This window comes from Pseudophryne corroboree, chromosome 8, assembly GCF_028390025.1.
Source record: "Pseudophryne corroboree isolate aPseCor3 chromosome 8, aPseCor3.hap2, whole genome shotgun sequence".
Classification (NCBI taxonomy): Eukaryota; Metazoa; Chordata; class Amphibia; order Anura; family Myobatrachidae; genus Pseudophryne; species Pseudophryne corroboree.
Genome location: NC_086451.1, coordinates 118429368 through 118455522, shown reverse-complemented (window position 1 = coordinate 118455522; position 26155 = coordinate 118429368). Strand labels below are relative to the sequence as shown.

The window sequence follows — 26155 nt, the reverse complement described above, 5'->3', positions numbered from 1 at the left end:
TGGGATACATGGTCTGCTGCAAATTCCGTATGGTGAAACGGGTCCCCCGTCTTCCCACCACCACTACAGTAAGTTGATGGTGGGGCCCCGGTTCTCCCGTCTCCTGCTGCCCATGCTGCAAAGTGGAGGGAAGGACACTGGCACTGTAGCAGCTGTACAATAAAGTTTAGTGTAGGGCAGGCATATCAAACTCAAAATCCCAAGTGGGTCAAATAATCAAGGTCTAAATCTTGTGTGGGCTGCAAGAAAAAGAAAATTCTTATATACAATTTTCAAAGGTTACTTAGAAAAACCAACAATGAAGTATAATAAGATGTCAAGTATCGGGAAGAAAACAACTAATAGTGTGAGCTGTGTTATTCCCCCACATATTTCACTGTACAGTCTCCTCTCCTGTGTAATACATATCAGTGTGAGCTAGTAAAATGTGTCACTTTCAGCCCCCCTCTATCCTTCCAGTCCAGACACATGCCCCCTGGTATCCCCTCTTGCTCCCTCTGTCCCTTCCAGCCACAAGCCCTTTGTGCCTGCCCCCTTCAATTTACCTTCTTCATTGGAGACATGTTTTTCTATTCAGAGTCCAGAAGAAACCTCCTGGAATTAGGTAAGCTGGGAACACAGGGCAATTAGGCACACACACATACAAGGCGTGATGGCACTGAGCAGGTAGGATGTGGCAGGGGGCAGATCTTTGCAAAGGCAGCCGTGCATGCGCAGCAGCTCCCGCGTGGACATTTCCCCATCGCTCACTATCTTGTCACGCATGTGCAGAACGGTGAATGCTGCTTGATAGGAGATGAGCTCCAAGCACGCCAGACATGCCAACAGTAACTCATCCGGTGGTGGGCCGCATTCCATTGTTTAGAGAGAGAAAAAAAAACTTGGGCCGCAAAAGTATGCGTTGTGGGCTGCGAGTTTGACACGTCTGGTGTAGGGCACGTGTGACAGCATGACATCACACTGCGCCAATGCAGCAGAAAGTAGCCATGGCACTAGAGAAGCACCGTGGGGTTAGAAGAAAGGGTAAGTTTATAATTGCTGACAGGAAGAAGGGGAGAAAGAAATGTGGCAGACCTCAGCCGGTGGAGTCCTCTATACAATGTATCACAAATAGCAGATAGTGTAACTAATAAAATCTTTTTTAATGAAATTTGTGTTCAGTCTCCTCCTACAGTACATAGATTTATATGGCAGGTTCAGCATGTTACCTAAAGACAGACACTTACAATATGTCCCCCTTGGTTCATGCACATCATGGTTTTTCTCTAGCTGAGGGCATCACTGTATTTCTCAGCGCTCGGTAGTCAGTACCAGGTGCTAGAAAAGTTACAATCCTTTTTAGGTTCAAACACAGTCATTCACACCAGTGGTGACATAAGTATCCATATCGCGCTATATAAAAGGAAAAGCAATATCCCTTGTACCAAATATTTAATATAAAACCTTTTACAGAGACACACATAATACAACAGTATTTGCTGCAGGATCGACAGGTACAATACCCTCTCAGTGTCCTGGAAGGTTTCAGGATATTCCAGGCTAGATGATTTGTGTGCAATCTCATGCTTAATGAGTAAGTCCAATTAGATGTCTCTCAGACAGTCACAGCAAGCACATCAACACATTTCAGAGATGGTGTCTGCCTATTTGGTCAGGCCCCACAATTTCTGATGGCAACCCTGCTTGCTGCATGGGGCAGTGGGATTCCTTGTTGTGGTGTACAAGTTTCAGACTTGCACAGTTGCATCTTGCACCGCGCATGGGGAATCAGCACTGTCACGTTTAAATACAGAAAGGAGGATCACAAATTATGTGTGATTTAAGGTGTGGTGATTACCTGCAGGAATAATCACCAATAATGTTTTCAAGTGACAGTATATATATAATTTTGTATTCTTTTCAGCCTAGATGTGACAACATGGCTGACAGGCAATATCCTGCATTTGACCTCACTAGGTCCAGGCTGGGGCAGATCTGCAGACCATAAAGTTTGAGATGACATGTGCCTGACTGGACCATTGTAAAGGGGGATGACATTTCTACATCAAAAGCAGATATTTGCAAGCTCTGGACATTGAGGGCTGATAAGGCCAATTTGTTTGTTGTGTCAACAGAGGGGCTGTAAACAGACCAGGGATCCTGTTTCCTGGCTAATGTCATAAACCTCACTTTCTTTGAAAGAGATTCATACAGTACACCTTTGGGGCTACACCCCTTACCTCCCCCCTTGGCTGTTGCCAAGCACCAAGTATGTAAAACCTGGTATAGATGTAGTCCAGAACAGAAGTGGTTAAAAACCCCAAGGGAGGGGGCCTGATGAAGCTGGAGACTATATCTGTCCCTCTCATGAAAAAGTTTGTGTGAGCTCTTGGGGAAACAGTACATGCTGGAGATGACCTGAGTAATCCTGTGAAATCCCCCACAGCAGAAATATTTAAAACTTATTTGCGTAAGTGAATAGGGTTTCTGTAAGTTTTTATTTCCTTTTCATTTATGGAGATTGCTGTATTCTGTGTGTGTTTTTAAAATATTCTTAATAATCTTTGTAACCAAAGCTCTGAAGTATTCTTGAAATTAAAATCCTAATTTTAGTTCTGATTCTGTTGTTCTTATGAACTCAAAGCCTGTGTATGGCTCACGCCTACCTATTTTTCGAAGTATTGCAGTGTGTGTATGTGACAGGTAAAGTTAAAGACACCTGCAACGTCCGTAATCACTTCTCTTCATCCATGGCCATAAAGGGGGGTATACACGGGAGATGGGTGCTGAGCGATGCGGGGGGCCGCTCATTGCAGCCAGCGGGTGAAATGAGCGACCTGCTAGATTGGCCTGCACGCAGGCTCAATCTAGAAGCGGCGATAGCGATGTGCGGAGTCGCGCATCGCTATCGCTGAGGGGGCTACACACGAGTGATCTGTGCATGGATCTCTCCGTGAGTATCCCCCTTAACTAGAGCCCTTACAGAGGTCTCACAGATCCCTTTCTCTTAGCTGAGCTGGATGGCTTTAGTGTGGCATACCTTTACATTCTATTAACACTTTTCACTTATTAATTTTCTAACACTTTCTCTATTTTAATTACATTTAATTTTTGTATCACCCTCTCTATAGCTTTGGCTTCCTAAATACTAATTTATTAACACTATAGTTTTTTCAATGGTATGCTACGCTGGGCTTTCTGGCTTATGCTGGTGTTTTGGGCTGCTATACCCTGCACCTAGATATAGCGCTAGGGACCCCAAATATACAGAGACGCCTTGATGCGGCTTTGGGGCTTAACCACACATTTGCGCAAATATGTGTAACGAAGATCTCTGAATTCTATTATTATGTGGGATTTATAGCTGGTTGCTGTTATCATTCAGGGTGCTGGGGGAAACCAAATGCCTTTTTTTCTTGCTTAGACACCCTGTTAGCCAGCACGGGAGGTGCATGTGCCTTACTAGGACAAGGAAGTTGTAGTTCTATAAACTGATCATTCTGCACACAAACATGAAATTGAAGAATGTACATCTACAGATCATGACTTCTAAGTCACATTTGCAAATGTAGAGGAATAATAAACATTTCTGATTATGGAAGCAGTTTATAAAGCAGAACTTAAACAAAATAAAAAAAATGCCAATGCGGATATTTCCACTTCCTGCTGGATATTTTGCTTTAAAATGCAGATTAGTTGTAGAAACAAATAAAATCATTTAATAAGTAGGTTTAAGGTGGAGGGCAGGGGAGAATAAATAAAACAATTTTTTACATAATATTTAGAACTGTGGGAAAGCCCAAGCATGCAAAGGTGTGAGTGTTTATAATGGGAAATGGGCAAGACAGGAAGCATGTGTTTGAATACTGCACTGTAAATAAATGTTCCACAGTCCTTCACTTTTTCTCGGTCCGACGCCGGTACCTGCGGCATCATGCATACCTTCACCTGGAGACACGTGTGAGCAGGGGACTCGCAGCCGCACATACATCCCGCAGCGATGAGTGCATCACCATCGGGAGGGCAGGCTCATGCAGAGACTCCTGCAGCCAGCTAATAACAGAGACATTGAGCGGTAATTATAATACGATATTCTGCCTGAAAGTGAACTGCCGGCGGGACTCTGGCAATACTTACACTCTGATTCAGAACTTTGTTTATTTCGAACGGATACCATTTGGACACAATTGTTACTAAATTATTCATTTCAACTCTGGAGAAGAGACCTATCGGGCGTTCATGAAAAAGACACAGTACAGTGCTACTGTTAGATTAAAAGGTAACTTTTTATAATATGTGCATATTTGGGAGAGAAAAAGCTAATATTTATGCCATTACGCATTCTAAAAGCTTGTCTATTACTGTTTCTAGATTTGTATGTGTAAATGTGATTTTTATTAAATGTGACAATACAATACGGGCATTCTTTAATTATTCACACATTTGGAGGACCACTAGTTTTATTAAAGAAATTTTAAAAATTAATATAACCCAAGCCTATGAGAAATAGGCAAAAAGGAAAAACACGTGTAATTACTGCGCTTGTGGATACCTAATAGGGGTTCTAACCAAATCCTTAATTACATGCAGCTCAGGTGGATTATAATACTTATGAGTGTGATTAATTACATGCTTTGTATTATATATATTTGTATAGTAATTTTAACAGCGCCAGGAGTGGTAGTGTTTGTTACTACCAGTGTTGAAGTATTTAGGGTCTCGATCGGATTCAAGTCTGGGCAACTGAAGGATATTCACAGAGTTGTCCTGAAGCCACTACTTTAATTACGCTTGGCTGTGTTAATCTTTCAGCAGGACAACAACCCTAAGCACAGTCAACAGGTTTTCATCCAGGATGTCTCTGTACATTGCTGCATTCATCTTTCCCTCTATCCTAACTAATCTCTCAGTTCCTGCCACTGAAAAACATCCCCACAGCATGATGCTGCCTCCACCATGCTTCACTGTAGGGATGGTATTGGCCTGGTGATGAGTGGTGCCTGGTTTCCTCCAAACATGGCGCCTGGCATTCACGCCAAAGAGTTCAATCTTTGTCTCATCAGACCAGAGAATTTAGTTTCTCCTGGTCAGAGTCCTTCAGGTGCATTTTGGCAAACTCCAGGTGGGCTGCCATGTGCTTTTTACTAAGAAGTGGCATCCGTCTGGCCACTCTAACATACAGGTACGATTGGTGGATTGCTGCAGAGATGGCTGTCCTGGAAGTTTCCCCTCACTCCACAGAGGAATGCTGTAGCTCTGACAGAGTGACCATCGGGTTCTTGGTCACCTCCCTGACTAGGGCCCTTCTCCCCCAATTGCTCAGTTTAGACAGACGGACAGCTCTAGGAAGAGTCCTGGTGGTTCCGAACTTCTTCCATTTACGGATGATGGGAGGCCACTGTGCTCATTGGGACCTTCAGAGCAGCAGATATTTTTCTGTACCCTTCCCCAGATTTGTACCTTGAGACAATCCTATATAAGAGGTCTACAGACAATTGCTTTGACTCATGCTTTGTTTGTGCACAGACATGCACCGTCAAGTGTGGGACCTTATATAGACAGGTGTGTGCCTTTCCAAAGGATGTCCAATCAACTGAATTTACGACAGGTGGACTCCAATTAAGCAGCAGGAACATCAAGGATGATCAGTGGAAACAGGATGCACCTGAGCTCAATTTTGAGCTTCATGGCAAAAGCTGTGAATACCTATGTACATGTGATTTTAGTATTTTTAATAAATTTGCAAAAATCACGAAAAAATAAAATAAATTGCATGTTGTCATGAGGTATTGGGTGTAGAATTTTGAGGAAATTCTGAATATATTCCATTTTGGATTAAGGCTGTAACATAACAAAATGTGGAAGAAGTAAAGAGCTGTGAATACTTTCCGGGTGCACTGTATACTTCCATTTATATAGCGCACAAACATTCTGCAGTGGAGCTTACAATCTATATTCCCTACGTTATGTACATATGCACACATTCACGCTAAGGTTAATTTTTGTTGGCAGCCAATTGACCTACCAGTCTACTTTTGGATTGCGGGAGGAAACCCATGGAAGCACAGGGATACTAAACAAACACCACATTATGGGAATCAAACCCATGACCTCAGTGCTGTGAGGAAGCAATGCTAACCATTACACCATCCATACTGCCCACTCATAGGAGAGATTAGGTGCTTGAAATTAACTGCTGAGAAAATGCCCACACGAGGCACACTGCAAGATTGACTTTGGTGGAGTAGTATTGAACACACATTGGCTTATTGCAGTGTTTCTCAAGCCAGAACTCATGAAACCTTAGTAGTATAGGTCTTCATACACCTAGCTTCAAAATGCCACATGGTACGAGTAATCCGCAACTCAGTGTATCATTAGCTTGAATGTGGTGGTCACATCTGCTTGTGACTTTGACATACAAAGACGGCTGGTTAATTTCACATGCAACATTTGTATATATGTGTGTCGAGCCTGAATCTCTATACAAAGCAAAGGAATTTGCAGTGGGGAAAATGAAAAAAAAAAAAAAAAAAACCCTCAGCTACCATTTTGCTTACAGATGCAGATGAGGAGCCCAAGTTGACACCAGTGCGCCTCACACAATAGCACATTGTTTACAGTGTCCCCCAGGGATGAAAGCGGTATACATTTGTATTATTACACTTTATTTATAGGGCACCACAAGTGGCCCACAGAGCTGTACCCAGTGCAAACCGTAAGACAGTACAGCGTAAGCATAATAAGAAATATAGGTTGCTTAAAAAAAAAAAAAACATACGCACTTCTCCAGCGATGCAGAAAAAGTAGACAAGCCAGCACTCACGTGTAGATGAAAGAAAAGCAGGATTTATTCCTTCACCATGCCGTTTGGTTAAGTACAGCAAACACAGCCCAACAGCTGTTTCAACCGACTGGTCTTCCTCAGGGGCTACCCCTGAGGAAGACCAGTCGGTTGAAACAGCTGTCGGGCTGTGTTTGCTGTACTTCACCATGCCATTTGGTTAAGGAATAAATCCTGCTTTTCTTTCATCTACACATGAGTGCTGGCTTGTCTACTTTTTCTGCATCGCTGGAGAAGTGAGTGTTTTATATTTACTGCTGCCTTGTACCACCATTTTTTGCTTTATATACATAGGCTTTGAGTGCTGTCGTGATTTTATAATATATATACACATACATACATTTTTTTATTTTATTTTTTTATTTTGATGTGGGGTACATTTTACTCTATAACAGAAACTGATTAGTAGGTTTATTATAAAATGAAAATTGGCTTGGACAGTTTGCATCGCTCAGTACCCTATTGCTAAGGTACTGGGAAAGCTCACATTGGGCTTGGCAGAGATTCTGCAAGTCTCGACCTCTGTAGGAGAACATGTAACACTATTCTAGAAAGATCCAGAATTGCTTATGCACATGAAAAAGTGTGGCTGGGATAGCAATGTCACTCAGTAGATACGGTCTTCGTGTTCAAATCCTTATAGTGACCATTTGAATGGTGTTATCTACCATGGACTAAAGAAATGCTTCACCATAAGATACAGTAAAGGTGATCATGTAGAATGGCTGTCCTTATCTTGCAATTTACTTTCCTCTAAAGGGCATGACTGGATATGAACCATGATAAATAATTCCTCCCTACACAATAACAGAACCAAAAGAAACGGTCACTGTGGGAAACAAAGACCTGTATCCCGCTTATTGCGCATGCCTCACGGATTAGGTCAAACGTCAGAGAAAAAGGAGGATTCCGCTATGCCAGCAGTTCCCAAATTGGGTGCGTTGGCAATACGGTGCTGCAAGGCAGTTGCAGGGCTAGCACGGGTTGGTGATCCAGGACCAAATCAAATTTATGGTCAATGTGATTGCCAGCCACCAGCACCAGTTTTGCTGGTCATAAAATGTGGACTAACAGAAGCGCAAACCTGTCTGTCACCCCATAACTACTGACCCTAAAGGGTGAAAGGTAAGCACAGTTTACTTTGGTTGGTCTTTCATGCTGAACCCTAACCATGGACAACTTAATCACAACCACAGAGAACGCTAGTAGTTAGAATAGAAACCTATGGGGCATGCCGTCTGAAATGGAGGGGCCACAGGGTCCCTCCTTAATACATTCAGGGGATCCTTAATATTTGCCCATATCTCCCACAAATTGGTGTTTTTAGGGGATAGGCTGCAAATATTCAATGATAAATAGGCCCTTAAGTAATTGTATTCTCTTCCAGCTACAGTAGTCAAATTAACGGGAAATGGAGCCTTCCAGTTATTCGTATTAACTTAATAATCATTAGGCATCAGACGGCCAATTGAGACTTGCACGCAAGTCGGTTTTGCAGTTGGATCTCAAACATTTTTGCTTGCCCTTACTTTGTAGAGGAGCATACGCGACTTAGGGCAACAACCAGCGATTCAGTCACACACATACCACTCACATCTCCATTTGCACAGTTCAGTCGGTGTAGCTAGGCGGTCACATGTAGGATAAGTGTTAAGAGGACATGTCATGGGTATGCAGGTGTAATTGTAGGCTATTGCCAGGTGAGCATATGCAGCAATCCATCCGATTTCAGACAGATCTTTTGCACGAAGGACAGAGCTAGTGTAAAATGCACGCCAATAGTGATGACCACTACTTTCGAAAGTTGCTAGATAAGGGTAGTGCAGCCACATAGAGGTCATCAACTCTGAATGCAGGCAAATATCTGCATTTATTTGCCAAATACTAAACACCTGCAACCCGTGCTCTGGTCCTAAATGCTTCCTGCAGAAAGCATTGCTGCTCACCACTTTACACAACTTTCTTTGACTCACCTGATCGGTAACAGTGGGAGATATAAACACAATGAATGGAGCCAATTCTGCTGTACGAACCATCTTCAGGGTCTAGGAAACAAAACACCATGTGAGATGTCAATTAGTAAGGGAAAATACCAACACGCATACATTGGATAACTATTTTAGCACAATATACAAATAATCTGTTTATGTGTGTTGCAGCTACATCTGGGCACTGGTTGTAATGGACAGTTGTAACCACAGGAGGAGAGATGGGGAAGGGGGTAGGGGGGAGTTAGGCAGATAGTGTTCTGCGCACTTCCTGTCACACAAGATGCAGCATATAGGATGTGACTAACAGCACCAAGTCTGCACCCTGGCTGTAGGAATACTATTAATACAATAGTTATATCTTCTTAAAACATGCAGGCAAGGCAATACTGAAATGGAAAGAACATTCATGGGGGAAATGCAGGCCAGTGTAATGGTTATCCTGCATCTATACTACAAAGTCAGAGAAAACAAACTGGGTATTGTCATGTAGATTTAACTCTTACCATGTAAACCTAGTTACCAGTCTCATTAGCTTCCCCAGGTCCCTTTCCTGGCCTACCAACTAGGCAACACTTCTTCCCAACATTACCCACAGGCAGGGCCGGATTAAGGCTTAGGGGTGCCCGAGGCACTTAAGACAGGGGGTCCCTGGTGGAAGGGGGGTGGGTGTATATTAGATTGTGCATACCTCCCAATATGACCCATACTTGGTCTTCCCTCTTATTATATGATTGGTGTCACCTGTGTTGAACTATTTAATGTATAAGAAAGGTGTTTCAACACAGGTGATTGTAATCATAAATTAAGACGGAAGTCCAGGTAGAGAGCATTTTGTCTCTCCTGGAATGGTTCCTGTTGGGAGGTATGGATTGTTTAAATAAAATTTAAATCCATGGTGTATATTAGATTTAAATGGATAGTTTAATAATACCGGAGTACTGTTTATAGCCCCATCTAATTGAGAGACAACTATTTTATAAAATTTTCTTGTAGTGGAACAAAGACAACTTAAACAACCTTAAAATACACATAGAAAAATAAAATCTATCTTCTATGCCTATGGTGTCCCATGTAGAATAGCAGCAGCCTCTGTACTACTTACACACTGGGACAGGAATTAGGAGGACACTGTGTGTGTCTTTCTCTCTAGACCCAAATGCACTTATTACAGTACAGGTTACAAAGGACCCAGGCAGGGAGGAGGAGAAGCTGGGATCCCTTGGTCACTTACAGCTCTCTCCCCCCTTCTAGCTCTCCTCTAGACAGGAAGCTCCATCAGTAGCTCATAAAACCTGATTCTCCTGTGCCTCTGCCTGCACTGCATACTGACCTGCTCACATTCTTGCTGCCTGGGTCAGCTACTGCACAAAAAGGAGAGCTAGTAATATCACTGTGCTCCGGCCAGGGGGTCCCCTGACAGAGGGGGGCCCAGGGTACAGTATGCCCTGCATCCCACTCTTAATCTGGCTATGCTCACAGGGTATGGCTTTAAAACATTACTTCTTATGAAATGCTCACCTGAGGCTCTATATCAAGAACTGCCACCTTTCCTTCTTTATGGATGTCCTTTACGGTCTGGATCTTTGTACCAAACATGAATCCACTAAAGCTACCATACTCCAGAAACTGGTTTTCTGAGATTCCCTGGCTCATATTCTCTGCCGACACAAAATGATAGGAGGCTCCGTCCTCTTCTCCACGCTTAGGGGGTCGAGAGGTGTCTTTGGAGAAAAATAAAATTATGTAAATATGAAGAGTGGTTATATATAAATTTAGCAGAATCTGCCAAATCACCTAATTTCTAAGAAAAATAAAAACCCACATGATCTTGGTAACTGGTTGGACTATGCCGTTAGCTCCTTATCTATGCACTAACACTGCGAACTGTACAGAAGCTGGAATCTGTCACTTTGCTACTTCAATCTAAAAGTAGATTTCTATGGATATATTTCTTTTTATGTCCTAAACTGACGATTTTTCCCTTCAAAACTGTTAAAAATACATTTTAAAAAACAATGTTATAAGGTTTAAAAAAAAAAATTTTTTTAAACATTGTGCACATCTGCAGAATGGATCTCATCAAAAACGGGGGGGCGCAGTCGCATGAGATCTGACCATGCCAGTTAAGTGGTTAATAGACATTGTACATTTGCAATATTATGGGCTTAAGCTGGGTACACCTACACAATCAGCGGCCCGGTCTCCAGAGCTGCACTGTGAAGTGTTCATTTACCATTTTCAGATAAAATGATTGCCCTTCTCAGTCTGGGAACATATATAGTGAGCTGCCAAGGCACCAATCCTGCCACATACACACTTTCCTAGAAATATTCAGCTCCCTTCCCAACAGAAATTTGATAATCATAATTCGCCTTAGCTCAACCATGTGAGTAATTAGAAAGGGAATTGTGTGATCACATATATTAATCTTATCAGGACACCAGTTTACAGAAGTATCCTGCAAGAAAAGCCTTTTATATGATCCTTAATATAAAAGAACCTCTCTTACTCCTCTTAGGCAGCAAAAATAGGATTTTAGTACATTTAGATACATTTTTCTTTGAATCCACAGGGAGCACTGGAGTACTCTTGGGATATGGACATTTAAATATTCAAATGTGTAACCCTCCTTCCCCTCCATACTCCCAAGATGCCTCAGTATTTTTTTGCTGAGCCAAACAGGAGAACGAAGATGAACAGAACTGACACTAGAAAGTTGACACGACAATATATAACAATCACCTTAACATTTCAACAAGTTGGTGAGAATGTGTTACCAAAAGGAACTTACCACAAACCAGGTGAAAGTTTGTCTGGATTCAAAGAAAAGGATTTATCTGGTAAGTACCAAAATCCTATTTTCTTTTTCATCCACTAGGGGTCACTGGAGTACTCTTGGGACATACCAAAGTTCCCCCCTTGGGCGGGAGAGCTGTTTGGCACCTGTAACACTAGACTGCCAAAGCTAGATGCTGATGTCGCAAATGTATCAAACACGTGCATGGATAACTATGTAGCCGAACGGTTTAGCTGCGTAGTAGAAGCTCAATGACCTGCTGCCCATAACGTTCCCACAGAACGCGTGGAATGTGCAGAAACGGATGCAGGCGGATGTAGACTAGCATAAAAGTAGGTGTGACGAATGGTCAGCTTAATCCATCTGGCCAAGATCTGCTTGGAAGCTGGCCAGCCAATTTTGACTGCATCAGAGAGAACAAATGTATATGTTTTACATATAGTTGATGTTCATGCTACATAAACGTGAAGTGCGCGTACCACATCCAGAGTAGCTAGAGTTCCTGAACCTTCTGAAAAAAACGGAACTACGATTGATTGGTTGATTGATGTGAAAAGATACTACCTTTAGTAAAAAAGCAGAATTAGTCCGAAGGTCCGCTCTGTCATAGCAGACACGGTGCTTTGCATGACAACGCACCCAATTCAGAAACACGCCTTGCTGAAGCTAAGGCTAGGAGAAAAACTTTTCCAAGTAAGAAACCTAAAATCCACTTGTTGTAAGGGTTCAAAAATAGAAGACTGACAAAAATCTAAAACTAGATTCAAGTCCCATGGCGCTGTAGGTGGTATAAATGGAGGTTGAACTCTAAGGACACCTTGCAGGAACAAGTGTGAAAGGTTGGCAAAAGAGCCAAACGCCTTTGAAAGAAAATTGATAAGCCTGAGACCTGCACCTTTAATGTAGCTAAACCTAGTCCTCCATCCAACCCAGTTTGTAAAACTAGCACACAAAAAAAAAAGACAGGATAACTTGAAACTTCCGAGATTCACACCAACCTATATAATGTCGCCAAATCCTGTGATAAAGAGCTGATGTAAACTGGTTTCCTAGCATGTAACATGGTTGGTATAACAGACTCTGGAATGCCCTCTTGTCTTGAGTGGTTTCAACAGTCACCCCGTCAAAAGCAGCCACGCTAAATCGGGGTAAAGGAACAGACCCTGTTGTACTTGGTCTGGACGCAGCGGAAGCAGACACGGATCGTCTGACTAGACCGCAGAGATCCAACAAACACTAGTATGATGGTTGTGGACTCTTGATCCGATTTAGCAACAGAGGAAGCTACGGAAATGGTGGAAATAGATACAAGAGGCTGTACGGCCACGCTATTATGAGAGCATCCACTGCCACTGCCTTTGGATCTCTTGTTCTGGACCCATACTTGGGTGTCTGATGATTTTGTCGAGATGCCATTAGATCCACCTGTGTATAACCCCACCGCTGGACTAACATCTGGAACACTTCTGGATGTGAAGCCCATTCTCCTAGAAGAAAATCCTGACGACTGAGATAATGTAACCCCATTAAGTTGGGCACGCATAAGTGAGACAACTTAGTTTTTCTCCTCTTCACGGGAACCTTTAGTAAAAGGCAAAAGATGTGTTTGTTCTGAAGAGAAAATAGACCATTGCTTTCCAGTTGTCCACTCTTGGAATGAACACTGCCAATAATATCACTTGTTGATGCTCGGCCCAATTCAGGATTCAACCAACTTCTTGCATGGCCATGCGACTAATAGGGACTCTTAGTTTGTTGATGTATGCAACTGTTGTCACATTGTGTGACCGAACCTGAACAGGCTGAGACTGGAGTTGTGAAGTGCCCGTCGCAGCAGGTTGTAAATTGCCGTGGGTTCTAGGACATTTATTGACCGTAATCCTTCTCAGTCTGACCACAGACCCTGAAGCGGTCAACGTAGGACTACCGCTCCTTAACTTTTGGAGACTTGGGCCAGTCGTTACAGTAATCCAATTTCAAATTCCCCTTTTTCCCTTAGTGAGAATTTGTATGTGGAGCCACCAGAGTAGCAATACTTTGGCCCTTGGATACAACCACACTGTCCGATGAAGTTGTAAGAGTCTGACCCTATGTGAGAAGATCTAGTTAAAACGGACATGAGTGAAATAGTCCGAACTGGAGGGCTTGGAAAGACGTCCACATTCTTTTTAAAAGTCAAACGCACAAGTACATAGAGACTGTATGTGGTCTGAGCACGTACTGTACCAGATGACTAAGACTTCGTGATTTCTCTTCTGGCAGGTAAATTCGTTAATCAATCATATGCAGAAACATTTGTATAAATTGAATCTGTTGAGACGGATCCAAGCTGGATTATTGAAGTTGACAATCCAACCGTGCTGAACTAGCACCCTGTACGTAGTAAGGCATTTTGAAGGAGTATTTGTTGAAACAAAACCTTGAAAAGAAGGCCGTCTAAATACTGAACTTTACCACTGCCAGAGACCTGATCTGAGCAATCATCAGCTTTGTGAATAGCCGAGATGCTGATGAGAGGCTAAACGGTAGTGTCTGAAACGGAGAATGGGTTTGTTGTACTGCAAACCCCAAGTCCGCCTGATGCGGTGGTCAAATTGGAATGTGTAAGTACACATCCCTGAGATCCAGCAAAAATTATTAATTCCTGTGGTTCTAAATTAGCAATCACTGCCCGCAGGGATTCCATCTGGAATCTGTAGCAAGTGACGTACCGATTTGAACCCTTTAGGTTCAATATCGTTGTGACAGAGTTGTCCGGCTTTGGTACGTATAAAAAGATTTGAAGAAAACCTTGACCTTGGTCGTGTAATGGTACCTGCTGAATCTACAAAAGAATGAAAAAATAAGATTTTACTCACCGGTAAATCTATTTCTCGTAGTCCGTAGTGGATGCTGGGAACTCCGTAAGGACCATGGGGAATAGCGGCTCCGCAGGAGACTGGGCACAACTAAAAGAAAGCTTTTAGACTACCTGGTGTGCACTGGCTCCTCCCACCACGACCCCCCTCCAAGCCTCAGCCAGGACACTGTGCCCGGAAGAGCTGACACAATAAGGAAGGATTTTGAATTCCCGGTAAGACTCATACCAGCCACACCAATCACACCGTATAACTTGTGATACTATACCCAGTTAACAGTATGAAATATAACTGAGCCTCTCAACAGATGGCTCAACAATAACCCTTAGTTAGGCAATAACTACATACAAGTATTGCAGACAATCCGCACTTGGGATGGGCGCCCAGCATCCACTACGGACTACGAGAAATAGATTTACCGGTGAGTAAAATCTTATTTTCTCTGACGTCCTAGTGGATGCTGGGAACTCCGTAAGGACCATGGGGATTATACCAAAGCTCCCAAACGGGCGGGAGAGTGCGGATGACTCTGCAGCACCGAATGAGAGAACTCAAGGTCCTCCTCAGCCAGGATATCAAATTTGTAGAATTTTGCAAACGTGTTTGCCCCTGACCAAGTTGCAGCTCGGCAAAGTTGTAAAGCCGAGACCCCTCGGGCAGCCGCCCAAGATGAGCCCACTTTCCTCGTGGAATGGGCTTTTACTGATTTAGGATGCGGCAATCCAGCCGCAGAATGCTCCAGCTGAATTGTGCTACAAATTCAGCGAGCAATAGTCTGCTTAGAAGCAGGAGCACCTATTTTGTTGGGTGCCTACAGGATAAAAAGCGAGTCAATTTTCCTGACTCCAGCCGTCCTGGAAATATAATTTTTTAAGGCCCTGACTACGTCCAGTAACTTGGAATCTTCCAAGTCCCTAGTAGCCGCAGGCACTACAATAGGTTGGTTCAAGTGAAAAGCTGATACCACCTTAGGGAGAAACTGGGGACGAGTCCTCAATTCTGCCCTATCCATATGGAAAATCAGATAAGGGCTTTTACATGACAAAGCCGCCAATTCTGACACACGCCTGGCCGAAGCCAAGGCCAATAACATGACCACTTTCCACGTGAGATATTTCAAATCCACAGTTTTAAGTGGCTCAACCCAATGTGATTTTAGGAAACTCAACACCACGTTGAGATCCCAAGGTGCCACAGGAGGCACAAAAGGGGGCTGAATATGTAGCACTCCCTTTACAAATGTCTGAACTCCAGGCAGTTAAGCCAGTTCTTTCTGGAAGAAAATCGACAGAGCCGAAATCTGGACCTTAATGGAACCCAAGTTTAGGCCCATAATCACTCCTGACTGTAGGAAGTGCAGAAAACGACCCAGCTGAAATTCCTCTGTTAGGGCCTTCCTGGCCTCACACCACGCAACATATTTTCGCCAAATACGGTGATAATGGTTTGCGGTTACTTCTTTCCTGGCTTTTATCAGCGTAGGAATGACTTCCTCCGGAATGCTCTTTTCCTTTAGGATCCGGAATTCAACCGCCATGCCGTCAAACGCAGCCGCGGTAAGTCTTGGAACAGACAGGGCCCCTGCTGTAGCAGATCCTGTCTGAGCGGTAGAGGCCATGGGTCCTCTGATATCATTTCTTGAAGTTCTGGGTACCAAGCTCTTCTTGGCCCATCCGGAACCACGAGTATCGTTCTTACTCCTCGTCTTCTTATTATTCTCAGTACCTTTGGTATGAGAGGCAAAGGAGGGTATACATAAACCGACTGGTACACCCACGGTGTCACTAGAGCGTCCACAGCTATCGCCTGAGGGTCCCTTGACCTGGCGCAATATCTAGTTTTTTGTTTAGGCGGGACGCCATCATGTCCACCTGTGGTCTTTCCCAACAGTTTACCAACAGTTGGAAGACTTCTGGATGAAGTCCCCACTCTCCCGGGTGTAGGTCGTGTCTGCTGAGGAAGTCTGCTTCCCAGTTGACCACTCCCAGAATGAACACTGCTGACAGTACTAAGACGTGATTTTCAGCCCATCGGAGAATCCTTGTGGCTTCTGCCATCGCCATCCTGCTTCTTGTGCCGCCCTGTCGGTTTACATGGGCGACCGCCGTGATGTTGTCTGATTGGATCAGTACCGGCTGGTTTTGAAGCAGAGGCCTTGCCAGACTTAGGGCATTGTAAATGGCCCTCAGTTCCAGAATATTTATGTGTAGGGACGACTCCTGACTTGACCAAAGTCCTTGGAAATTTCTTCCCTGTGTGACTGCCCCCCAGCCTCGAAGGCTGGCATCCGTGGTTACCAGGACCCAGTCCTGTATGCCGAATCTGCGGCCCTCTTGAAGATGAGCACTCTGCAGCCACCACAGTAGAGATACCCTGGTCCTTGGAGACAGGGTTATCAGCCGATGCATCTGAAGATGCGATCCAGACACTTGTCCAAGAGGTCCCACTGAAAGGTTCTTGCATGGAACCTGCCGAATGGAATTCTGCTTCGTAAGAAGCTATCATTTTTCCTAGGACTCGTGTGCAGTGATGCACCGATACCCGTTTTGGTTTCAGGAGGTCTCTGACTAGAGATGACAGCTCCTTGGCTTTCTCCTGCGGGAGAAATACTTTTTTCTGTTCTGTGTCCAGAACCATCCCCAGGAACAGTAGGCGTGTGGTAGGAACCAGCTGTGACTTTGGAATGTATAGAATCCATCCGTGCTGTTGTAGCACTTCCCGAGATAGTGCTACTCCGACCAACAACTGCTCCTTGGACCTCGCCTTTATAAGGAGATCGTCCAAGTACGGGATAATTAAAACTCCCTTTTTTCGAAGGAGTATCATCATTTCTGCCATTACTTTGGTAAAGACCCTCGGTGCCGTGGACAGTCCAAACGGCAGTGTTTGGAATTGGTAATGGCAATCCTGTACCACAAATCTGAGGTACTCCTGGTGAGGATGGTAAATGGGGACATGTAGGTAAGCATCCTTGATGTCCAGGGATACCATGTAATCCCCCCCTCCTCCAGGCTTGCAATAACCGCCCTGAGCGATTCCATCTTGAACTTGAATTTTTTGTATGTATGTGTTCAAGGATTTCAAATTTAACATGGGTCTCACCGAACCGTCCGGTTTCGGTACCACAAACAGTGTGGAATAGTAACCCCGTCCTTGTTGAAGTAGGGGCACCTTGACTATCACCTGCTGGGAATACAGCTTGTGAATTGCCTCTAGCACAGCCTCCCTGCCTGAGGGAGTTGTCAGCAAGGCAGATTTGAGGAAACGGCGGGGGGGGGGGGGGGGGGAGAGACGCCTCGAATTCCAGCTTGTACCCCTGAGATACTACTTGAAGGATCCAGGGATCCACCTGTGAGCGAGCCCACTGATTGCTGAAATTTTTGAGGCGGCCCCCCACCGTAACTGGCTACGCCTGTGGAGCCCCCGCGCCATGCGGTGGACTCAGAGGAAGCGGGGGAAGAATTTTGATTCTGAGAACTGGCTGACTGGTGCAGCTTTTTCCCTCTTCCCTCGTCTCTGTGCAGAAAGGAAGCGCCTTTGACCCGCTTGCTTTTCTGAAGCCGAAAGGACCGTACCTGATAATACAGTGCTTTCTTAGGCTGTGAGGAAACCTGAGGTAAAAAATTTTCTTCCCAGCTGTTGCTGTGGATACGAGGTCCCAGAGACCATCCCCAAACAATTCCTCACCCTTATAAGGCTCTATGTGCCTTTTAAAGTCAGCATCACCTGTCCAGTGTCGGGTCTCTAATACCCTCCTGACAGAATGGACATTGCATTAATTCTGGATGCCAGCCGGCAAAATATCCCTCTGTGCATCCCTCATATATAAGACGACGTCTTTAATATGCTCTTATGTTCGCAAAATAGTATCCCTGTTTGACAGGGTCACAGACCACGCTGCAGCAGCACTATCTGCAGGTCTCAGTCTAGTACCCGAGTGTGTAAATACAGACTTCAGGATAGCCTCCTGCTTTTTATCAGCAGGTACCTTCAAAGTGGCCGTATCCTAAGACGGCAGTGCCACCTTTTTTGACAAACGTGTGAGCGCCTTATCCACCCTAGGGGATATCTCCCAATGTAACTTATCCTCTGGCGGGAAAGGGTACGCCATCAGTAACTTTTTAGAAATTACCAGTTTCTTATCGGGGGAACCCACACTTTTTCACACTTCATTCACTCATTTGATGGGGGAACAAAACACTGCCTGCTTTTTCTCCCCACACATAAAACTCTTTTTTAGTGGTACTTGGGTTAATGTCAGAAATGTGTAACACATTTTTTATTGCCGGGATCATGTAACGGATGTTTCTAGTGGATTGTGTATATGTCTCAACCTCGTCGACACTGGAGTCAGACTCCGTGTCGACATCTGTGTCTGCCATCTGAGGGAGCGGGCGTTTTTGAGCCCCTGATGGCCTTTGAGACGCCTGGGCAGGCGCGGCTGAGAAGCCGGCTGTCCCACAGCTGTTACGTCATCCAGCCTTTTATGTAAGGAGTTGACACTGTCGGTTTATACCTTCCACCTATCCATCCACTCTGGTGTCGGCCCCACAGGGGACGACATCACATTTATCGGCATCTGCTCTGCCACCACATAAGCCTCCTCATCAAACGTACCGACACACCGCACACACACAGGGAATGCTCTGACTGAGGACAGGACCCCACACAGCCCTTTGGGGAGACAGAGAGAGAGTATGCCAGCACACACCAGAGCGCTATATAATACAGGGATTAACACTATATTGAGTGAATTTTTCCCAATAGCTGCTTGTATATACAATATTGCGCCTAAATTTAGTGCCCCCCCTCTCTTTTTAACCCTTTGAGCCTGCAAACTACAGGGGAGAGCCTGGGGAGCTGTCTTCCAGCTGCACTGTGAAGAGAAAATGGCGCCAGTGTGCTGAGGGAGATAGCTCCGCCCCTTTTTCGCGGACTTTTCTCCCGCTTTTTTATGGATTCTGGCAGGGGTATTTATCACATATATAGCCTCTGGGGCTATATATTGTGATATATTTGCCAGCCAAGGTGTTTTTATTGCTGCTCAGGGCGTCCCCCCCCCCCCCCCCCAGCACCCTGCACCCTCAGTGACCGGAGTGTGAAGTGTGTATGAGGAGCAATGGCGCACAGCTGCAGTGCTGTGCGCTACCTTGGTGAAGACTGATGTCTTCTGCCGCCGATTTTCCGGACCTCTTCTTGCTTCTGGCTCTGTAAGGGGGACGGCGGCGCTGCTCCGGGAACGAACACCAAGGCCAGTTCCATGCGGTCGATCCCTCTGGAGCTAATGGTGTCCAGTAGCCTAAGAAGCCCAAGCTAGCTGCAAGCAGGTAGGTTCGCTTCTTCTCCCCTTAGTCCCTCGATGCAGTGAGCCTGTTGCCAGCAGGTCTCACTGTAAAATAAAAAACCTAAATTAAACTTTCTTTCTAGGAGCTCAGGAGAGCCCCTAGTGTGCATCCAGCTCGGCCGGGCACAGAAATCTAACTGAGGCTTGGAGGGGGGTCGTGGTGGGAGGAGCCAGTGCACACCAGGTAGTCTAAAAGCTTTCTTTTAGTTGTGCCCAGTCTCCTGCGGAGCCGCTATTCCCCATGGTCCTTACGGAGTTCCCAGCATCCACTAGGACGTCAGAGAAACGGTCTGGAGTACTGCCTTCTTGTCTGCTGACACAGGCAGACTCGTCTTGAAAAACCACATCAGTGGTAGACACTGACTATTTTGTAACCTTTGATCACGAAAATGCAGATCCATCTATCAGTGAATGTCCACACCAAGTGGCAAGATTGAAGTCGTGTTCTCACAACGCAAGATCCTAGATAGGCTTGCAGACAGTCATGCCACTGATTTGTAAGCCGACTGTTTTATGACAACAGTTAGTGGGTAGTTGAAAACCACGTCCTCTACCACGTGAATGGTTGTGTGTGGAGCACGCCCTGGAAAGGACTGAGGTCTAAAAAGATCTGAACGCTGGTCCAAGGTACTGCCTTTTAGGAACTGGTGTGGCAATGGTAGGAACACAAATTGTCCCCAAGTAGCGTGAGAAATCGTTGTGTCCAATTAAGGACCAGATAACATAATGCCAGTGTAAGGAAACGCCTGTATTCCTTGCTTGGACTCCGCCTCGGCACGCCAAGACCGCAACCAAAGCGCGCAGTGGCCCGCAACTATAGAAGCAAAAAATTTGAGAATGAACTTGTGACATTTAGCAATGTCATATGCAAATACTCTGGTGAGTCACAAATGTGATTGGTTAGCAGTATAAACTGGTCTGAGGCAAGACCCTGTTGTGGGTCTAACGTGAACTGTATTGACTATGTAACTACCGCCGTGTTACCCCAACCTCCAACTAAAGCAAGTCTAAGCAACAACCCTAGTGTTGTGTAAATGGATTTTAGCAAGTCCTCCAGCTTACGCTCCGACGGCTCTAAGAGTCGTTGCAGCTGGGACTGGAATAGATAACATTTTTGAAAGTGTTGACAATGAAGAATCCCTGTGGTATTTTCCATGTCAGAACCTGTGGATAAGGGTAGGTAGACAAATGGCCTAGGCACAGTAAAGCGTTTATCTGTTTTGAGAAGAAACCCACAGTCACCCTTTTGCCCTTAGCAAATTAAATTTCACTTTGTGAAATATTAGGTGTGGCATTGAATCGGCGGATATGGCTGCTGAGACCTAGCCGCGCTCTTGCCAGCAAAGTGGCCCTTACATATGCCATCATCAGTCAAGGAGGAACAGTCCATGGGTCCTTTTTGGACACGTATTTGCAAAACACACCGTCACGGAACACATTATGAGTTATCGGAGACAAGCTGCTGTATGCACTAGTTTTTGCAGTCATCATACCACAGGCAGTAATACAGTGAAACAATTCCTGTCGGTTGAAATAAAAAATAAAAACTAGATATGCACCCAGGTACACACTGTATGTGCTGCACTGAAATTCCTAGTAACACCCCTGCCCCCTCCAGTGGCCGAGTGTTGTAGGACCAACATATTTCTGTAGGAAGAAGAAGGAGGTAGAGTGAAAATGGCGTGCCAGCATGTGCTTTTTTTTTTTTTTTTATATACAATAATATAAATATATTATACACACACACACACACATTATATATATGTATATATATATATATATATATATATATATATATATATATATATATATATTATATATATATATTATATATATACACACATACATACATACATACACACACATACATACACTTTATATGTACCCTAGAAAGCGCTGATAATCTAGGCTTAATAGCCTGTTATGCCCCTTACAGCCATATATTGTGAGGCATGGCTCCATCCTGCACAGGAAACCCCCCGGCTAGCTCATGTCCCCCTCCTCCGCTGTACACCCAGCGTCTGTGTTCAGTGATGGGTGCCCAGCGGCAGCAGCTTTTTGTACCGCTGCTGGAAGCCGCTGAGCATGATGGCGACCAGCTGCAGCAGTCAGACCGCCACTGGGAGCCGCGCTGCAGGGAGCTGGGGGCTGACCACCACTGGGAGCCACGGTTAGTTCCCAGGAAGCGGGGTCTGACCACTGCTGGGAGCCGCGGTAGGGTCCAGGAAGCAGGGGAGCAGTGCAGCGTGACGGCAGAGTGATCCGACCACGGCTGGGAGCTGGGGGCTGACCACCACTGGGAGCCACGGTTAGTTCCCAGGAAGCGGGGTCTGACCACTGCTGGGAGCCGCGGTAGGGTCCAGGAAGCAGGGGAGCAGTGCAGCGTGACGGCAGAGTGATCCGACCACGGCTGGGAGCTGGATGCAGACAATCACTCTATGCGCTGCAGATTTCTTAGCCCACACATGGAGGGACGGCAGCAGTAGCTGACCGCCTCAATAGTTACATCAATCACACCGACCTGATTGACTCACACTGATGCACACTTGTTATCTTTGTGTAATGTGGAGGCTCCGACGGGGCCTCTAAGCTCCGTCCAGCTCCTGCAGCCAAGGCTGATCAGCTAACGCTGATGAAGGTCTATGGCGGGGCTACTCTGAGCGCCGACAAGCCTTCGCGGGACAACAGCAGCACACACTCCCGGACCCACACTTCTTAAATTGGGAAAGGAGTGTGATTGAAAAAAATCTTTAGAAAAATTAAAAGTAAACCCTGGAATGATTCCAGGATGTGACCTCCCTGGTGAAGGCACAAAAAACACTGAGGCATCTTGGGAGTATGGAGGGGGAAGGAGGGTTACACATTAATATTTAAGTGTGCCTATCCCTGCTATCGCACCGTTCATATCCCAAGAGTACTCCAGTGACCCCTAGTGGATGAAAAAGAACCAAACCGTTTACAAAAAAAAAATAAAAAATTTAAAATCCCACACACTAGCATTTTTATGCGACTCATGTACATTACTACATCACTGTTCTAAATTAAAACCGATAATTCTACAGTATATATTCCTCCAACTGGGCACAGCACATATATGGGTCAGTATTTCTAAATATAAAGCACAGCCCCAGCTAATTATCCACCAGAGTATAACAAGGAGGAAACAGTCATCCATTAATGATTACAGAATCTTCGTTAAAAAAAAAAACAACCAACAACCACACAACAGTTGCTTAAAGTTTACACAAGATAAAATTTAGATGTGATAGAAATACAATACCACATGCTAAAATCTCTTAAAATGGCAAGACCGCTACGTAGAGCAATAATTCAATTTTAAAGTGGCATTAAAATATATTCGACTTAAACATGCATATTTGTCAATTACATAGTAACTATATTCTTTAATTTAGAAGAGAGTCAGAAATAAATGTTTCTCTGTAGAAAAATATCATTTTGTTTGATTGCTCCAAATAACAGACATGACTTTACAGCTTTGGCACTGCCTGCCCCACTAACACTACTTATACCCATTGTGTGTCACCTTCTTTACAGATGTTCATTAATGCAACAACGTTGCGGGCAGCTTGGTGATGAAGTCACAGAAAGTATTCTGTGCTGCTAAGGAAGCATGTCTGTACCTAGACCAAGTCAGTGCAAGCTACACCAACAAGACAGTTAGGTCCATAAATATTGGGACATCGACACAATTCTCATATTTTGGGCTCCATACACCACCACAAATGGATTTTAAATGGAAAAAAAAATAAAAAAAAATGATGAGCTTTAACGGTTTAACTGCAGACTTTCCGCTTTAATTTGAGGTTATTTACATCCAAATCAGGTGACCGGTGTAGGATTTACAACGGTTTCTTTATGTGCCTCCCAATTTTTAAAGGGACCAAAAGTAATGGGACAATCGACTCAAAAGCTATTTCATGGACAGGAGTGGGTTATTCCCTCGTCATGTCATCATCAATTAAGCAGGTAAAAGGTCTGGAGTAGATTCCAGGTGTGACATTTGCATTTGGAATCTGTTGCGGTCAACTCTCAATATGAGATCCAAAGAGCTGCCACGATCAGTGAAGCAAGACATCATTAGGCTGAAAAATCAAAACAAACCCATCAGAGAGATAACAAAAACATTAGGTGTGGCCAAATCAACTGTTTGGAACATTCTTAAAAAGAAAGAACGCACCGGAGAGCTCAACACCAAAAGACGCAGAAGACCACGGAAAACAACTGTGGTGGATGACAAAAGAATTATTTTCCTGGTGAAGAAAAACCCCTTCACAACAGTTGCCCAAATCAAGAACACTCTCCATGGGGTAGGTGTACATGTGTCAAAGTCAACAATCAAGAGAAGACTTCACAAGAGTGAATATAGAGGGTTCACCACAAGATGTAAACCATTGGTGAGCCACAAAAACAGAAGACCAGATTAGAGTTTGCCAAACAACATCTGAAAAAGCCTTTACAGTTCTGGAACAACATCCTATGGACAGATGAGACAAAGATCAACTTGTACCAGAGTGATGGGAAGAGAAGAGAATAGAGAAGGAAAGGAACTGCTCATGATCCAAAAAACATACCACCTCATTGGTGAAGCATAGTGTCATGGCGTGGGCATGTATGGCTGCCAATGGAACTGGTTCCCTTGTATTTATTGATAATGTGACTGCTGACAAAAGCAGCAGGATGAATTCTGAAGTGTTTCGGGCAATATGCTCATATTCAGTCATATGCTTCAGAACTCATTGGACGGCGCTTCACAGTGCAGATGGACAATGACCCGAAGCATACTGCCAAAGCAACCAATGAGTTTAAGGCAAATAAGTGGAATGTTATGCAATGGCCAAGTCAATCACCTGACCTGAATCCAATTGAGCATGCATTTCACTTGATGAAGACATAACTGAAGGGAAAATGCCCCAAGAACAAGCAGGAACTGAAGACATTTGCAGTAGAGGCCTGGCAGAGCATCACCAGGGATGAAACTCAGCATCTGGTGAGGTCCATGCGTTGCAGACTTCAGGCTGTAATTGACTGCAAAGAATTTGCAACAAAGTATTAAAAAGTGAAAGTTTGATTTAGGATTGTTTAGTTTGTCCCATTACTTTTGGTCCCTTAAATAAGTGGGAGGCACATATAGAAACCGTTGTAATTCCTACACCGGTCACCTGATTTGGATGTAAATACCCTCAAATTAAAGCAGAAAGTCTGTAGTTAAAGTACATCTTGTTGGTTTCATTTCAAACCCATTGTGGTGGTGTAGAGCCCAAAATATGAGAATTGTGTCGATGTCCCAATATTTATGGACCTGACTGTAGGTGCAGAAAATGTATGTGGAAATACCTTTGGCTAGGATATGCAATGTTTCAGTTACTTCGGCAGTTGCCTGTAAAATGCTGCAGGCACTATGTGACACTAACATTAAAGATTACATAAAGGGCTATATTACTCCAAAAATAGGATTTTAATTACCTACCAGTAAATCCTTTTCTCGTAGTCCGTAGAGGATACTAGGGTCCATTTAGTACCATGGGGTGTATATGGGTCCACTAGGAGCCATGGGCACTTTAAGAATTTGATAGTGTGGGCTGGCTCCTCCCTCTATTCCCTTCCTACCAGACAGTATAGGAAACCGTGCCCGAGGAGACGGACATACTTCTAGAGAAGAAGAATAGTGGTGAGATTCCGAACCAACACACACACACACACACACGAGGAAAGCCAAGCTAACCAAACTTGAAACATGAAACAGGAACAGCAACGGCTGAACCAACATTACTTAGTAACAGTGCAGGAAGAACGAAGCACTGGGTGGGCGGCCAGTATCCTCTACGGACTACGAGTAAAGGATTTACCGGTAGGTAATTAAAATCCTATTTTCTCTTACGTCCTAGAGGATACTGGGGTCCATTTTGTACCATGGGGATGTACCAAAGCTCCCAAATCGGGTAGGAGAGTGCTGAGGTTCCTGCAGAACTGATTGGCCTCTGAGTACCTTCAGTTTGGTCAAAGTATCGAACTTCAAGAACTTGGCAAACGTGTTCTAACCTGACCAAGTAGCTGCTCCGCAGAGCTGTAAAGCTGAGACACCACGGGCAGCCGCCCAGGAAGAACCCACCGACCTAGTAGAGTGGGCCTGTACAAATTTTGGACACGGCAAACTTGCCGTGGAAGAAGCATGCTGGATCAGACTTACTATCCAATTGTCTGCTTTGAAGCAGGACACCCAATCTTATTGGGTTCATAAAGAACAAACAGCGAGTCAGTCTTTCTGTGACAAGCTGTTCTGTTCACAGACACCTTCAAAGCCCTCACAACATCCAAAGACTT

General features: G+C 44.5%; 1 protein-coding gene and 1 non-coding gene across 2 annotated transcripts in view; both read right to left on the bottom strand.

Moving 5' to 3' along the window:
• MPP1 (MAGUK p55 scaffold protein 1) overlaps positions 1-26155 on the bottom strand; it is a 156354-nt gene that overhangs the window by 17671 nt on the left and 112528 nt on the right. The window contains exons 10-11 of the mRNA XM_063936896.1: positions 10333-10535; positions 8797-8868 (exon numbers count right to left, since the gene is read on the bottom strand). Coding sequence (XP_063792966.1) covers positions 8797-8868; positions 10333-10535 — 275 coding nt within the window. The remainder of the gene's footprint in view (positions 1-8796; positions 8869-10332; positions 10536-26155) is intronic.
• Positions 13131-13242, bottom strand: LOC134953805 (U5 spliceosomal RNA). Its single transcript, XR_010185794.1, has one exon. It is a non-coding gene; the product is annotated as a U5 spliceosomal RNA (small nuclear RNA).